Here is a 14161-nt window from a genome sequence, read left to right on the forward strand (position 1 = left end):
TGTTTGGAATCGGCGTGGCAGCGCTGAGCTGACGATGCTGGATGCATGTTCCTCTGAGTCCTCGGCAAAAGGACCCTCTATATAAGCAGTGTTGGTATTACATATGTTACAAAATGGTATATGCGTGATTTGAAGACGGCGGCCGTACTCCCAATCTAGTTACCCGGTGCCATTCGCTGATTCTTCACAGCATGGCGAACACGACGTGCGGCGCGTGCCACCATGGCCTTGTCGTCCAAGTTGTAGCCTGGAATGGTGCCAACGATTTTGGAGAAGACACCCAGCTCGCGGTTCCGGAAGGAGTCTAGGGCCAACTCGATGCTGTCGACCAAGCGCAGCGTGTCCTTGTCGTAGAACAGGCCTGCATCCTGCATCTCATCGAGCACGGCGAGCACAGCTTGGGTGTCGCCATGGCGAAACCATAGGATGGAGGCCAGCTCGTTGTAAAATGGCGTCGAGACGCCCAGGACGTAGGAGGCGATCCCAAGGGCCTTGACGCGGGGGAGAATGTTCAGTGCCAGTGGTGAAGGTTTGGTGAAGACCTGATCGAGGGTCTTGAGGCCCTTGAGGAGGTGCATGGAGTAGATGGGGCCGTGGGTGTCCATGTCTAGAACAGGCTTCTGGTTCTGTGTCTCAGTCTCTGGCTGTTCCTCCTGCGGCCTGTTCTCGGCAATCCCAAGCTTCTCAATCATGGAGAAGACCTCCTCTTCCAGCACATTCCAAACTTCAACGTCCGTGTTGCAGGTGTCCAGAAGCTGTTGCAACCTGGCGCCCTCCATCATGTGCAGGTCGTCTCGTGCGTCTCGCACTTTGGTAGGAACACTGGCTTCGTCGTCCTCACTCTTCAAGGCGATGCGGGACACTCTCTTTGGGCGGTCTTCTTCGAAATAGTCGCCAGACATTTCGCGCATTCCGAGGGCAGCTTCGGCAGCTCGACGCAGGGATGCGGGGTATTTGCTCAGGACATCGTCGCGGGATGTAGCGTCGGAGTCGGCATCAGCATTGAATTTTCGGGAGGGGCCGCCGGGGGTCGCGCCGCGCTTCGCCATGTCGTCGAAGATCTTTCGGAACACATGTCTTTCGCTCGGAGTGATTGTCGATCTGATCTCGCCATCACGGCCGCTGGGGATGTCGGGACGTTCTTCTTGAATTGAGCCCTCCCACTCGAACGGGATGGGCTGCTCGCGGGGGGGTCTGCTCAGACGGCTGGCGGTGGTTGAGAAGGACCGAAGAGCGACGGAAGCCCGAAGGATCGTCCTCGTCTGATAGAGGAAAGGCGTCAATGTCGTAGCCATCTTGGGTGTTTTGCTGGCGGGCGCAATGTCTGTGATGTTGTTGCGTCGTCCAACTGAAGATGTATCGACCTTTTTGCGACGGTTTCTGGAAAATTTCCCTGTCGAGCCCGCCTTCCACTGGCACTGGCGCGGGACGGGAGCTCGGGCCATGCCAGGGACCATCCAGCCATCTTCCCGGGGCCCCTGCAGCAGTCCGGATGGCTGACGTAATAGACTTAAAGTCCCTGCAGCAGCAGACGCGCTGCGACGCGGTTTAATCAATTAAAGAAAGTGCCCCGACGCGCCGCTCTTTCCGGCGTGAATCCCCTCGTCTTTGGAGGCGCCAGTGGCAACCATCTTTTTCTTCACCCAAGTCGCACTCAATCGGGGCTCCATTATTCAGAGAAACCTCAGTCGCATTTGCATTACAGCTGTTGCCTTCTTTCTGTTTCCTGAAGTTCCTCTTTCCACTGGCAATCTTCAGCATCTCCGCAACAACTCATTCTCTTGAATGCACTCGACCTTCATCGTCCAATTTGAGCTCACGACTTGCCGTTCCTTCGTCATCACTGCCGCGCAACCAAAGTGTGGTTACCTTTGCATATAATTACACCTTCCCGAGACTCCACCAGCGACCGCCGCCATCATGCCGATCAAGAAACTCAAACAAGAGGCGGAGGAGAAGCCCATGAGCGCCTTCGAGCGCAAGAGATTGGAGAACATTGCAAATAACCAGACCATTTTGAAGGACTTGGCCAAGACGTCAAGCAAATTAATGCCGGAGAAGCCAAAGCCAACTCCCAAGCCGAGACCCGCCGTCAAGAGAGAAGCTGCTCCCGCAGCACCAGCTGGCCCCGTACGACGAAGCGCCCGAGTCGCCGGTCTTGACGCTGACAACGAGACTCTCAAACGCAAGTACGAGGTCGAGTTAGAGGACCAGGCAGCCAAGGAGAAGGCTAAGAGAACCCGCGTCAGTGGAGACCTTAAGCTGGGTGACATTGCGGTCGAGGGGAAGAAGTTCAATAATGGCTTCGATGGACTCGGAGCTCTCCTTCCTCGCGGCGCACAGCCTGGTGTCCCTACCTTTACAGATGAGGATGTCAAAAACACCTCCGATAAGGACTTGAAGGAATTGCGGGAGAAGATGAATGGTTTGGAACTTTACCAAAACTGGGCTCCCAACGGTATGTCATCATCTCCACAAGTACAAGCTGTTGAGCTAATCGGATCATAGACATCAAGATCTGCCCTCTCAGAATCTACAGTTCGACATTCCACCCGACCGAGGACAAACCCCTCATATTTGCTGGCGATAAGGAAGGAGCACTGGGGGTTTTCGACGCCTCACAGGCTGGACCGGAGACTAATGACGACGATGAGGACGACGACAGCTGGTTCGAACCCGCCATTGGGGCTTTCAAACTTCACACCAGAACCATCACATCCATCATTGTTTCGCCATTTGACCAGCAAAAGGTATACACTTCGTCCTACGATTCAACTATTCGTGTTCTCGACCTGGAAAAGGACATGTGTGTGCCTGTCTGGGAGCCTAGTGGTAAAGACGACGATGTTCCCCTTTCGGGAATTGACGTGCCCCTGACGGAAGAAAACATCATCTACTTCTCAACGCTTCAAGGTGGCGTTGGAAGAGTCGACACTCGCACGCCAAAGGACGCAGAGATATTCTCCCTCTCAGACAACAAGATCGGCGGTTTCTCTCTGAACCCACGTGAGCCGCACCTGCTGGCTACAGCCTCACTCGACCGCACGATGAAGATTTGGGACATGCGCAAGATTAAGGGCAAAGGCGACATGAGGTATCCCCAAATGCTTTACGAGCACGACAGTAGGTTGTCGGTCTCGCACGCAGCTTGGAGCTCCGGCGGCCACATCGCGACGTCCTCCTACGACGATACGATTAAGATCTACGACTTTGCGGACAAGCAGAAGTGGGACAAGAAGGGAATGGAGCCTACACACCAAGTTCGGCATAACAACCAAACAGGCCGATGGGTCACTATTCTGAAGCCTCAGTGGCAGAAGCGGCCCAAGGATGGCATTCAGAAGTTCACCATCGGTAACATGAACCGATTTGTGGACGTCTATGCTGCGAATGGAGAACAACTGGCCCAGCTTGGAGGCGATGGCATTTCCGCAGTTCCTGCCGTTGCGCAGTTCCATCCGACAATGGATTGGGTGGCTGGCGGTACGGCAAGCGGCAAGCTTTGCCTCTGGATGTGAGATATCAGCGAGACTCAGGGTGAAAAGCTTTTAGCTTGGCGTCTCGAGCTAAGACGCCTGTTCGAGAGCTCAATGCGTCCAGCATTTGGGGCGATGTTGGCATGCAAAGCAGCGGTCTTGCCAGGGCAAGGAAGCGAGGTCGTTTGATTCATCTGTGTGGTTAAATCACGGCTTGATCGCGGAAGGAAGTTCGATGGTTTGACGTTCATGTGGGAGGGGAATTGGCTGTTGGCACGGCGTTGGAGTGACGGAGGCATTCCGATATCTTGATTTGCAGGAAACGGTCAGAAAAGACTGACGATATTGACTTTACGGGGTATATCCCATTCCACTTGCTTGTTGGACTGCGGATCATGGAATCCGAGTGGTATATAGAGGGAAAACCAGCCCTGAATTTGTGTGATTGCTACGTCAGACTCGACATTTGAAGAAATTGAGATGGTTGACCAGCTATTGGATGTTGTGCCAGTCCATCTGCATTATGGGTAGTTTCATATCCACTAATTGATGATTCTTGTGATGATTACAGCTTTTCATGTCAACCTTCCATCCCTCCTGACACATTGAAGAAGAGTGCTTCAACGTGCTGAGATTTTGAGGAGACAACGCACCATCAATCTTTTCTTTCTGAGCAAACGAGATCAAGTTGAATGGTTCATGAGCCAGATTGCCCTACGCCAAAGATTATTGTAGTCACACCCGGCGCCGGTACATGTGCTTAGCCTCAGCCTATATCGGTAAATGTGTGGATAGACAATGAGTTGTATACTAAATCGAAGGAAATACATTTCATCATGACATGCTAAACCGGTGAAACATAGTTCTTGGGTGTGTTCTCTGGTCTAGTGTGTTTGGCTCTCAGAGATTCGGCCATTTTTTGTGAGCAAGGTAGTTGGGCCATTTGAAATCGTGATATTAGCCGGTCAAAATTCACTGCACCAGCAACTTCGACCCAACAACCTCGATTCCTTCTTCTGTGCTTTCCAACTACCTCTCGTCCTTATTTGCGGTGTTTTCAAATCATATGGACAAGAAGTTATGGCTTATGTGCAAAGACCAGCGTGTCACCCAGGCTCACGCAACCCTGTAGGCATCATAAATGACAGTAGCTCCCAGCCTAGCACCGCTGCCAACCCACATGGCCGTGTTCACAACGCTCTTGTACCTCTCATCACCCGTCTCCATCTTCACATTCAGCCGGAAGCTGTACTCATCAGGCTTGACGTCGTTGGCGCGGGCCGGGTCGAACAGCCTCTCCATGACGTCCCTCGGCCCGTAGCGCCAGCCCGTCGTCTTGACGGTGATGTACGCAGGCTCTGCGTCGTCCGTCTTCAGCAGGTACGACGTCTCGACGGCGGTGCTCAGGTCCTCGGCGACGACGATCTGGCTGTCCTGGCCGCCGGGGACGACGGTGCCGGTGCCCCACTTGGCCGTGAAGACGCCGCCGGAGAAGGAGATCCAGTTGCGCTTGCCGAACGGGCCGACGCCTACGGCGATGAGCGGGTTCAAGTCAACGACGATGCGGAAGTCGAGGTCGAGCTTGGGCACGGGCAGGGGGAAGGCTGCGCTGGTCAGGTTGGCGGGGAGGTTATCCTCGTGGAATGGAAGGTCCTTGCTGAGATGCTTCGGGTCAGCCGCGTTGCGTGTGCGTCTAAGCCACGTGGGTGGTGAGGAGATCTGAGATACCTCATTGTGAGATCAGATCTCGCAGTACGATATTGATATGTCTGCGCGGGAAGACTGTGAGGAAGATCCTTGGACGGTGTGAGCTTAGTGGAGAAACAGCAAGCATTGAAGGCGGGTTCGGGCGCCGAACCTTGGGGATAGGAGCTAGCCTCTGGGATTTGGATAGGAGAAGCAGGGCCAACGTGAAGGAAAGAAACAGAAGTGATTTCAGAGACATTGAGTTTGCGAGATATCGTCACTGAAGTCGTGAAGGTAAAGCTTGGGGATCCATGGATAATTCCCCTCATGAGGGTGCGGTTTTATTAGCCCCGCCCCCGCAGTTGGAATCGGCGAAGACGCCGGCAGTTCGGGTCCGGATCTCGGGGAGGGGATCTGATGAGATGCGGCGGATGCCAGGTCTCTTTTATCCGGCTTGCGCGTTGGGAGTGCACATCAACATCTCCTCATGGCTGACGGATGATGGTGTCGCCGCTCATTGCGCTCGCCAGCGCAAAGCCACACATCGAGTCCGCAATGCACGGGCAAGTCGCGTTGGCTACTCTAGCACGACGACTGCAGTAACTAAGCGTCGTGCTCACCGACACTTGAAAAAGGTCACCTTCTGGCCAGAGGCTCATCTGATGGCGAGTGCGACCATGTCACATGTAATTGAAGGCTTATCCGTCGCGCAAGCCGTCCAATCAGCTCAATGCAGCAAGTGGCATCATGTAAGTGAGATGTTGCGATGCGTGTCACAGGGTCTCCCCTCATGTTCGACGGGAGAACATTTCGTTACCCCGAGCAGTCGGGTTTGTTTTTCTCTGTTGGTCACTTTGTTTTTTTTTCCCTTGAGGTTTGGCGGCAGCCCAACAAAAGAGGGGACGGGTGATGGGGGCGGATCTGGGATTCCCCCGCGATGCATCTTGGAGGAGGCCCAGGCGAAGCACAGTCGGTTCAGCACAGTGGTTGTTTGCGGCGACGCTGGGCTGATGTCATGTTTTTTCCTGGGTTTGTGGTCCCCTCCCGCCACGATGGACGTCCGTGGCCGATGTCCGTGGGCGCTGTTGAGTTGTTTGGGTGGACATGTAAGTGTTTATTGCCCACGGCCGACGTTTGGGGAGATATCGAGAAGAGCAGTCCCGGGACGCAACGGCAAGGCGTCAGTCAGGTCACTCACATGGCACATGCATGTCTAAGGCAGGTAAGTGTTTCTCTGGGCGACATCTTGTGATGGGACCCGGATGGCGCATTTGGCGTCATGAGCGTGGCTTATCGATAAGAGCTCTGTTATCGGGCCAATGGGAAGACCAGGAAACTCGGAGAGTGGGCAGGTGCAGGGACCACGAACCCCCACAGCAAGCAGCATGCGCCTGCCACCTGCCGCCCAGTGCCACCGGTCCATTCTTGCCTTGCTTCCTCAGAGATGAGACAGAGAGAAAATAAGCAAGCAGGCAGGAAGTACCTACCTACCTTCCAGGTTGCCAAAGGACAGGACTACCCGCCTGCCTGCCTGTTGCTGCCTCGCAGTAGCCATCCAGAAGGAGGAATCCGAACGCGACCACCACTTCCAGATCAAGTGGATCCCCAACACCCAATCACACGCGACCTCAGGTAAGCAGGGGGGTAGCGGCATCACAAGCTTCATGCAATCAGAGCTGAGAAAGATGAAGATGAATCCACTCAAGGAAAAAATGACTGGACCCCTGACAGGGGCCTCTCTGTCTGTTTCTTCCATTTGTTCCTTCCATCCTTGGGGGCCTGGTGTGGCAGTCAGTTGGTGACAGACAGCGATGCGAGTCTTTTGGCCCAGTGTCAAATGTTCACGGGAGTAGTTAGTCCAGGACTAAGGCATCTATCTGCACCTGCACCAGCAGCAAATAAGCTGCTCCCGGCCAAAGGTACCCCAGACAAGTGAGGTTAGCCACTTGCTTTTCCCTTTCCCTTGTCTTTCCCTCTCCCCTTTGGCACACTTGCGAACGAACGAACCAGATGCAGATGCAGCAGCAGATGCAGGTGAACAGACGGGTCTGACGCGCCGCCCCTTTCACTGTTCCCTGGGCCTGTCCTCTTCCCACCTACACTACCTACCTACCTTACCTCAGGTGTTGTGCTCACCAGTTCCTGCCATTCCCATTCGCCTCATCTCCAGCTTGTCTGGTTACATTGCATGCTGAGGTGTTCTTGTTCTTGTTCAGTCCTGGGGTATTTTCACTCTTCTGCCTTCACAGCTGCAAGTCCTCATCCACTCTGATTCACATTTGCATCCACATCCCCAGCCCAGCATCCATGATCCTCGCTACTTGCTGCTGGTAGCCTAGACGACAAGTTACAACCCCAAAAGTCCATAGTTCCAAAGTCCGGCAGACACGGATCCCATCCGTCATCAGCCATCTACCATCTACCACGGTACCTCCCTCACTCACACACCTTTCTACGTCTTACCACTTTACTATCTACCTACCTTACCTACCTTACCTACCAACTCAACCTACCTGCTGGACCCTGCCTTTAACTCCATCTTAATTGAAGTATCCTTTTGCCTCTCTGCTGCCTTACCCTTTCAACTTGTCCGTTTGTTTGTATCAACATCTGTTCTGCTCTGCTCCGCTTCTATCCATCCACACCGAGACCTTGATTGTCGACCAAACCTTGCCTACCAAACCTTGCCTACCAAACCTTGCCTACCTTACCTCACCTCGTCCAACCGTCGTCACCGTACCCAGCCGCCTCCCACCCGAGCGAGGCAGCTTGTCCCGACTGCTTAGCCTCGCCGTCTCATCTGCAACCTTCCCCGAGCTCGAACCTTATCGTCGCCGCCCGAATGTCCCCGCTGTAACCAACAATCTCCCCTCTCCCCCCGCTGTGCGACGCCTTCGCAGCGATACCTCTTGGCCGTTGATTGACGCCGACCGACCGTCTTTCCCGCCCTCCGCCATCGACAACACGGAGGAGGCGTCAGACGATCTTCTGGCCTACCTTGTGCCACCGACGCGCCCTTTCCCCCAGCCAAGCGCAAACTCGGCCGTCGCCATGCCGCCGCCCGTTCCAGCTGGTGCCCAGAGCATCAGCTTCGGGGCTGAGGAGGACGTCAAGAAACGGGTCGTCAAGAAGCTACAGAAGAAGCGCCACGAGCCGCAAACACCCACCATGGAACTGCCAGAAAGGTTGAAGGAGGGCGACGATGCTGGCGAGGAGGACCTGATTCCTGCCCAAGGCCCGCCCATGTTCATGAACATGAACCAGTCCATCTTTGGCCTCATTGCCGCCGCCGGCTCCCGCGTCGATTTCCACGATCGCTTCGAGTCCAGTGACGAAGAGAGTGGCGACGACGACGATCGCCATCACACACAACCCGACGGCGGTCACGACGACCGACCACACCACGGCCTCTTCCTCCACCGCAAACAGCGCCGGCGCAACGACGAGCCCGACGTCGCAAAGACGACCGTCTTGAAAAAGGACTCTTCCAGCAAGAGCGAGAAACACAAGCGCAAGATCTCCGGCCACAAGCTGCTCCGATCCTTGCCCGCGCTTCCCCGGTTGCCGCGACACAAGTCCAAGAAGGAGTCGCCCAAGCTGGAGCCACCTTCCGAAGAAGCCAGCGACGCTTCCGAAGCCTCACCGTCCCAGGAGCAGGCCGACGATACAAGAGACGACGAGGATGGTCCTCGGCTTGCCCCAGTCATGAGCCGCATGCTTGAGGCTAAGGCCGAGATGTCCATGAGACCCAGCTTCGACGTAGAGCGCCGCTCCAGCGACCAACTGACATACAGCGATTCTGCCGATAGCAGCGGCACCGCTTTGGCTCGTCGCCTCCAGGACATTTTCGAGTTCGACCATCCCGAGGCTGTCATTGAAGGTGGGTTTTCCGTGTCGTCTTGCCGGTCGCGCGCCTTGCTGATTCTTGACAGAGTATCCATGCTGGTTGCTCCAGAGTGTACTGCTCCAGGGCTACATGTACATCACGGCGAAACATATTTGTTTCTACGCTTACCTGCCCAAGAAAGCGGTTGGTTGACCCTGAAACCCCTGCTTCTAGCGGTTGAGACTAACGACGCGACCAGCACGAGGTCGTGAAATCGGGCTATTTATCCAAGAGCGGCAAGCGCAACCCCAAGTACAACCGGTACTGGTTCCGTCTCAAGGGCGACGTTCTCGCATACTACAAGGATCCTTCCAACCTCTACTTCCCCCATGGCCAGATCGATCTTCGGTACGGTATTTCCGCTAGCGTGACGGACAAGAAGGACGGCTTGAACTTCACTGTGGTTACCCATCACCGGACCTACTACTTCAGAGCCGACAGCGCGCCGAGCGCAAAGGAATGGGTCAAGAGTCTGCAGAGGGTCATCTTCCGTTCGCACAACGAGGGCGACAGCGTCAAGATCTCGCTGCCCATCGAGAATGTCATTGATATTGAAGATACGCAGATGCTCGAGTTCGCCGACACGTGCAAGATCCGCGTCATTGACAACGACGAGACTTACGCCATCGACGAGTACTTCTTCTCCTTCTTCAGCTTCGGCAAGGACGCTATCAGCGTTCTCAAGATCCTCATTGAAGACGCGTCCTCCAACGCAAAGGATGCGGCGCGACTAAAGGCCCAGCAGGAGGAGGAAAGGCAGTTGCCGGCGCCATCTGCCCGCAGCTCTATGAGTGGTAGCAGAAGAGCCATTGCCCCGCCCAAGCTCAAGACGACCAAGCTCCCCGAAGCTGTCAGGGCAACCCTCTCGCCCTTGTCGACTCACAGCCCCTCTGCCCTCAGCCCGCGGGCTAGTATGGATGCTTCGCGGACCAGCTTCGACGCATTCAGGGGCTTCCGGCGCAGGAGCTTGGACTTGTCGACCATCATTCGGGATTCCTCTCCTCGCAGGAGCTTCAGCGGCAACCGGCGGTCCATGAGCCGAAACCGTCTGGACGAGAACCGCCGAGCACCGCACAAGCAAGGGTCCACGGACTCTTATGTACAGTCATCGATGGAGGATCCCAGCTTTTCCGGCATGGTCGCATCATCCAACGAGGACCCTTCCGCAAGCCAGATTCTGCGCGGTAGCGATGTCTTCCAGAACCCCACAATGCGCCGTTCAGCCTCGGCTTCTCGCACCGAGCTCGACAAGCAGCAGCGTCGCGAACACAAGAGCCCCCCTGCCTTGGCGGCCTACAGCGGTCAGCATGCTGCGACGACCGGATCTATCCAAGACGGCGACAAGCCGCCGGCAACCCCGACCTTGCAAAGCATTACAAAGATGGGCGCCTTTCCCCTGCAGCGAGTTGGAGCCTTCGCCCAGTACCTGAATAGCACCAGTGGTAAGCTAGGCTCGATGCTCGCTACGGAGTCTATGGGTTACGTGGAGAAGGTGTCTGGAATGTGGCGAGGTGGTCGGAAGCATTACGATGCTCCCCCTGAAATCAAGACAGATGACGAGGATCTGTACGAGGATGCGGAGGGCAAGATCCAGACATCCATGGATCGCTTCCGCGCCCACTTCGCCCTGCCTGAGACAGAGAAGCTGCAAGCCACGTACTTTGGCTACATCTTGCGGGTCCTGCCACTCTATGGCAAGATCTACATTAGCGACAAGTCCTTTTGCTTCAGGAGCCTGCTGCCTGGAACCCGGACAAAGCTTATTCTGCCGCTCAAGGACATTGAGAATGTTGACAAGGAGAAGGGCTTCAGATTTGGCTACTCGGGCTTAGTCGTTGTCATTCGCGGCCATGAAGAAGTCTTCTTCGAATTTGGCCAAGCCGAGATCAGAGACGATTGCGCCGTTACACTGCTGCAGAGCCTGGAGACCACTCGTTATCTGCGCGAGACGGGAGACTTGGACTTGGATGAGAAAGAAGACGAAGAGAACGCTATGGCCGAGCGCGACGCCCTGAAAGAGGCCCGTCAAGTCGAGGAGTACAATGACCACGAATTGCGGATGCCCAAGCAGAGCTCTAACATCAGCGACGCCCCAACGATTCTCTTCGACGATCCTAAGGCGTCTTTCCTCAACTTCAAGCCTCCCCACGCGCTCAAGATCACTTGCTTGACTATCGGTTCCAGAGGCGATGTGCAGCCTTACATCGCGTTGTGCAAGGGTCTTCTGGCGGAGGGCCACAAGCCTCGCATCGCAACACATGCCGAGTTTCAGGGCTGGATCGAGAGTCACGGTATCGAGTTCGCCAAGGTCGACGGCGACCCGGGTGAGTTGATGAGGCTTTGCATTGAGAACGGCACCTTCACCTGGGCATTTTTGAGAGAGGCAAACTCCATGTTCAGAGGCTGGCTAGATGAGTTGCTGGTGTCCGCGTGGGAGGCTTGTCAAGGATCCGACCTTCTCATTGAGAGCCCCAGCGCCATGGCCGGCATTCACATCGCTGAGAAGTTGTCCATTCCCTATTTCCGCGCCTTCACCATGCCGTGGACCCGCACCAGAGCCTATCCTCATGCATTCGTTATGCCAGAATACAAGATGGGCGGTGCGTACAACTACATGACTTATGTCATGTTTGACAATATCTTCTGGAAGGCGACGGCTCACCAAGTCAACCGATGGCGCAACAACACGTTGAAGTTGCCCAACACCAACCTGGAGAAGATGCAGCCTAACAAGGTGCCTTTCCTCTACAACTTCTCCGAGTATGTCGTGGCACCGCCTCTGGACTTTTCGGACTGGATCCGCGTCACTGGCTATTGGTTTTTGGACGAGGGATCAGATTGGAAGCCGCCTCAGGAGCTCACCGACTTCATCGCCAAGGCACGGGCGGACGAGAAAAAGCTTGTCTACGTCGGCTTCGGTTCCATAATTGTGAACGACACGGCAAAGATGACGCAGGAGGTAATTGATGCTGTGCTCAAGGCGGATGTCCGCTGCATCTTGTCCAAGGGTTGGTCGGATCGCATCAAGCAAGGCGACGATACTGGCCCGGTGAAGGAAGAGCCCGTCATGCCGCCGGAGATTCATGTCATCAAGAGTGCACCCCACGACTGGCTGTTCTCCCAAATTGATGCGGCCGCCCACCACGGTGGTTCTGGCACCACCGGCGCTAGCTTACGGGCCGGCATTCCCACGATCATCCGACCCTTCTTTGGTGATCAGTTCTTCTTCGGCAGTAGAGTGGAGGATATCGGCGTCGGCATTTGCTTGAAGAAATGGGGTGCCATTTCTTTTGCTCGTGCGTTGTGGGAGGCGACACACAACGACCGTATGATTGTGAAGGCTCGTGTGCTTGGCGAGCAGATTCGCAGTGTAAGTGAGCTCTCAGCCAGATGTGGCCATCTTGATGCTGACAAACAACCAGGAAAACGGTGTGGAAACTGCTATTCAGTGCATCTACCGAGATATGGAGTACGCGAAGAGCCTGATCAAGCGCAAGGCTGGCAAGAACGCCCACGTCGAGCCGGACGACGACGAGGAGTCAGCTGGGGAGAGTTGGACGTTCATAGGAAAAGATGAGCCGGACCCCGACATGACTACAAAGAAGCTGTCAGATATGGGAGCGCTTCCCGGGGCGTCGGACTCGAAGCCGCTGGGCACCCGGGCTCTCAAGTCCCCCTCGGCGCAGCCGGTTGCTTAGGAAGTCGACCAGGGTGCTTTGAGGGAGGCCTTGCTGGACGCTACCCCGCCAGCTTCTCCCAGCAAATTCGGCGAGGGCGAGTGGGAGTGGGAGTATTTCTGGTGAGTATTCACGGGTTGATCATGACGACCAAGGACAGGACAAGTTTGGCGTTTAGGCCTAGACAATCAGGTGGATTGGTTGCTTTTTTCTGGTTTGGCGTCTGGGGGGGATCAGGACTGACGACTGGTTGTTTCTTTGGTGATGGTGTGATGACGAGGCACTGGGGACACGGCATGGCACTGACACTCATGGATAGAGAGTACACTAATACTCGATCATGACTTTACTGTTTTAAACCCGTTTGATGACATTCTCCATGTGGAAGATCTCGATGCTACACATGACCTTGATGTATAGCCCTTGATGATGTTGTGAAGCAAAGCCATGTCGACTCCAAGATGAAACCAACAGCTTTTGCTCAATATGTCTAATGTGCATTGAATTGAATGTTTTGAGTTGATGCGAGGCCCTGAATGCAAGTTGTTGATCACTTAGGCGTGGACTATGGGGTACACGTTTGTTGGAGACATTAATCTGTCAGCGTCCTCCCGGCCATCTGGACATGATTTGATCGTCGACACCCTCTATATAGGGAGTTATGAGTTGAGGAATAGTTGTTGTTGATTAGTTGCCCAGGAAAAGCCACGATATGTCAGCGAAATATTCCTTGTTGCTCATCTCTCACGCCACATGGATGCAGCAATCCGGGGCTGTGGGGAAAGGAGCCGAGATCTCGATAGGGCAATCCATAAGCCATCAAAGTGTGGGAGGGTTCGAGAGGATCTGGGGCAGTGGGCTGCTTTTTGACTGTTGACGAGATCAGGAGATGGTGGGGAGGGAAGGCTGCTCATGTGAGAGGGCAAGTTCACGCCACCTCCCATGGAAGAGGAGTCATGGATGCAGGTGGTGTTAGGCTCAGCCAGGTACCACAGCTAACTGAGCTTGACCCCGGATGTGGTGGATGGGCAGATGAGGAGGAGTCCTCTTTAGTGCCCTTGATCTCAAAGCAAGTGTTCATTGTCATGGTGATAAAGTGAGGATGCAGGCAGGTGTTCACAGCTTCCAAGAGCTGGGTCTTTGATGGGTGTGAGGAAGTGCACGTGATCCATGATGGGTGCTGTTACATGATGACGGCAGCAATGGTTGTGTGACTGACTGAATGAGTGAGTGGTGGAGGTGGTGGAGAGGGGCAGCGATGCAATGAGCATGGATGCTGGGGGATCTCACAGCAACAGCAAGAGCTCCTGCAGCTGTGCAGCAGTGAGCAGCGGGAGGGAGTTCTCAGCTTCAGGCAAGTCAAGGGTGTGGAGGAGGAATGGCAGGGATCACCGGTCGACCACTTGGCCACGGCTGGTGCCATCAGCCCGACAGGC

At 55.1% G+C, this 14161-nt stretch overlaps 4 protein-coding genes across 4 annotated transcripts; 2 read left to right on the forward strand and 2 right to left on the reverse strand.

Moving 5' to 3' along the window:
- Positions 1-155: 155 nt before the first annotated feature.
- Positions 156-1295, reverse strand: GCG54_00015511 (uncharacterized protein; the record flags this gene model as incomplete). Its single annotated transcript, XM_045415294.1, has 1 exon — positions 156-1295. The coding sequence occupies one exon, from the start codon at positions 1293-1295 to the stop codon at positions 156-158; it is 1140 nt and encodes a 379-aa protein (XP_045259292.1).
- A 625-nt stretch (positions 1296-1920) lies between these two features.
- Positions 1921-3518, forward strand: GCG54_00015512 (DNA damage-binding protein cmr1; the record flags this gene model as incomplete). Its single annotated transcript, XM_045415295.1, has 2 exons — positions 1921-2458; positions 2509-3518. The coding sequence occupies 2 exons, from the start codon at positions 1921-1923 to the stop codon at positions 3516-3518; spliced, it is 1548 nt and encodes a 515-aa protein (XP_045259293.1).
- A 1074-nt stretch (positions 3519-4592) lies between these two features.
- Positions 4593-5209, reverse strand: GCG54_00015513 (uncharacterized protein; the record flags this gene model as incomplete). The annotated part of the gene is made up of 2 exons (XM_045415296.1): positions 4593-5169; positions 5205-5209. 2 exons carry the CDS (start codon positions 5207-5209, stop codon positions 4593-4595), a joined length of 582 nt encoding a protein of 193 aa, XP_045259294.1.
- A 3004-nt stretch (positions 5210-8213) lies between these two features.
- Positions 8214-12746, forward strand: GCG54_00015514 (Sterol 3-beta-glucosyltransferase; the record flags this gene model as incomplete). The annotated part of the gene is made up of 4 exons (XM_045415297.1): positions 8214-9042; positions 9095-9192; positions 9248-12418; positions 12471-12746. 4 exons carry the CDS (start codon positions 8214-8216, stop codon positions 12744-12746), a joined length of 4374 nt encoding a protein of 1457 aa, XP_045259295.1.
- Between the last annotated feature and the right edge of the window lie 1415 nt (positions 12747-14161).

This window comes from Colletotrichum gloeosporioides, assembly GCF_011800055.1.
Source record: "Colletotrichum gloeosporioides strain Lc1 chromosome Unknown consensus_79, whole genome shotgun sequence".
Taxonomy (NCBI): Eukaryota; Fungi; Ascomycota; class Sordariomycetes; order Glomerellales; family Glomerellaceae; genus Colletotrichum; species Colletotrichum gloeosporioides.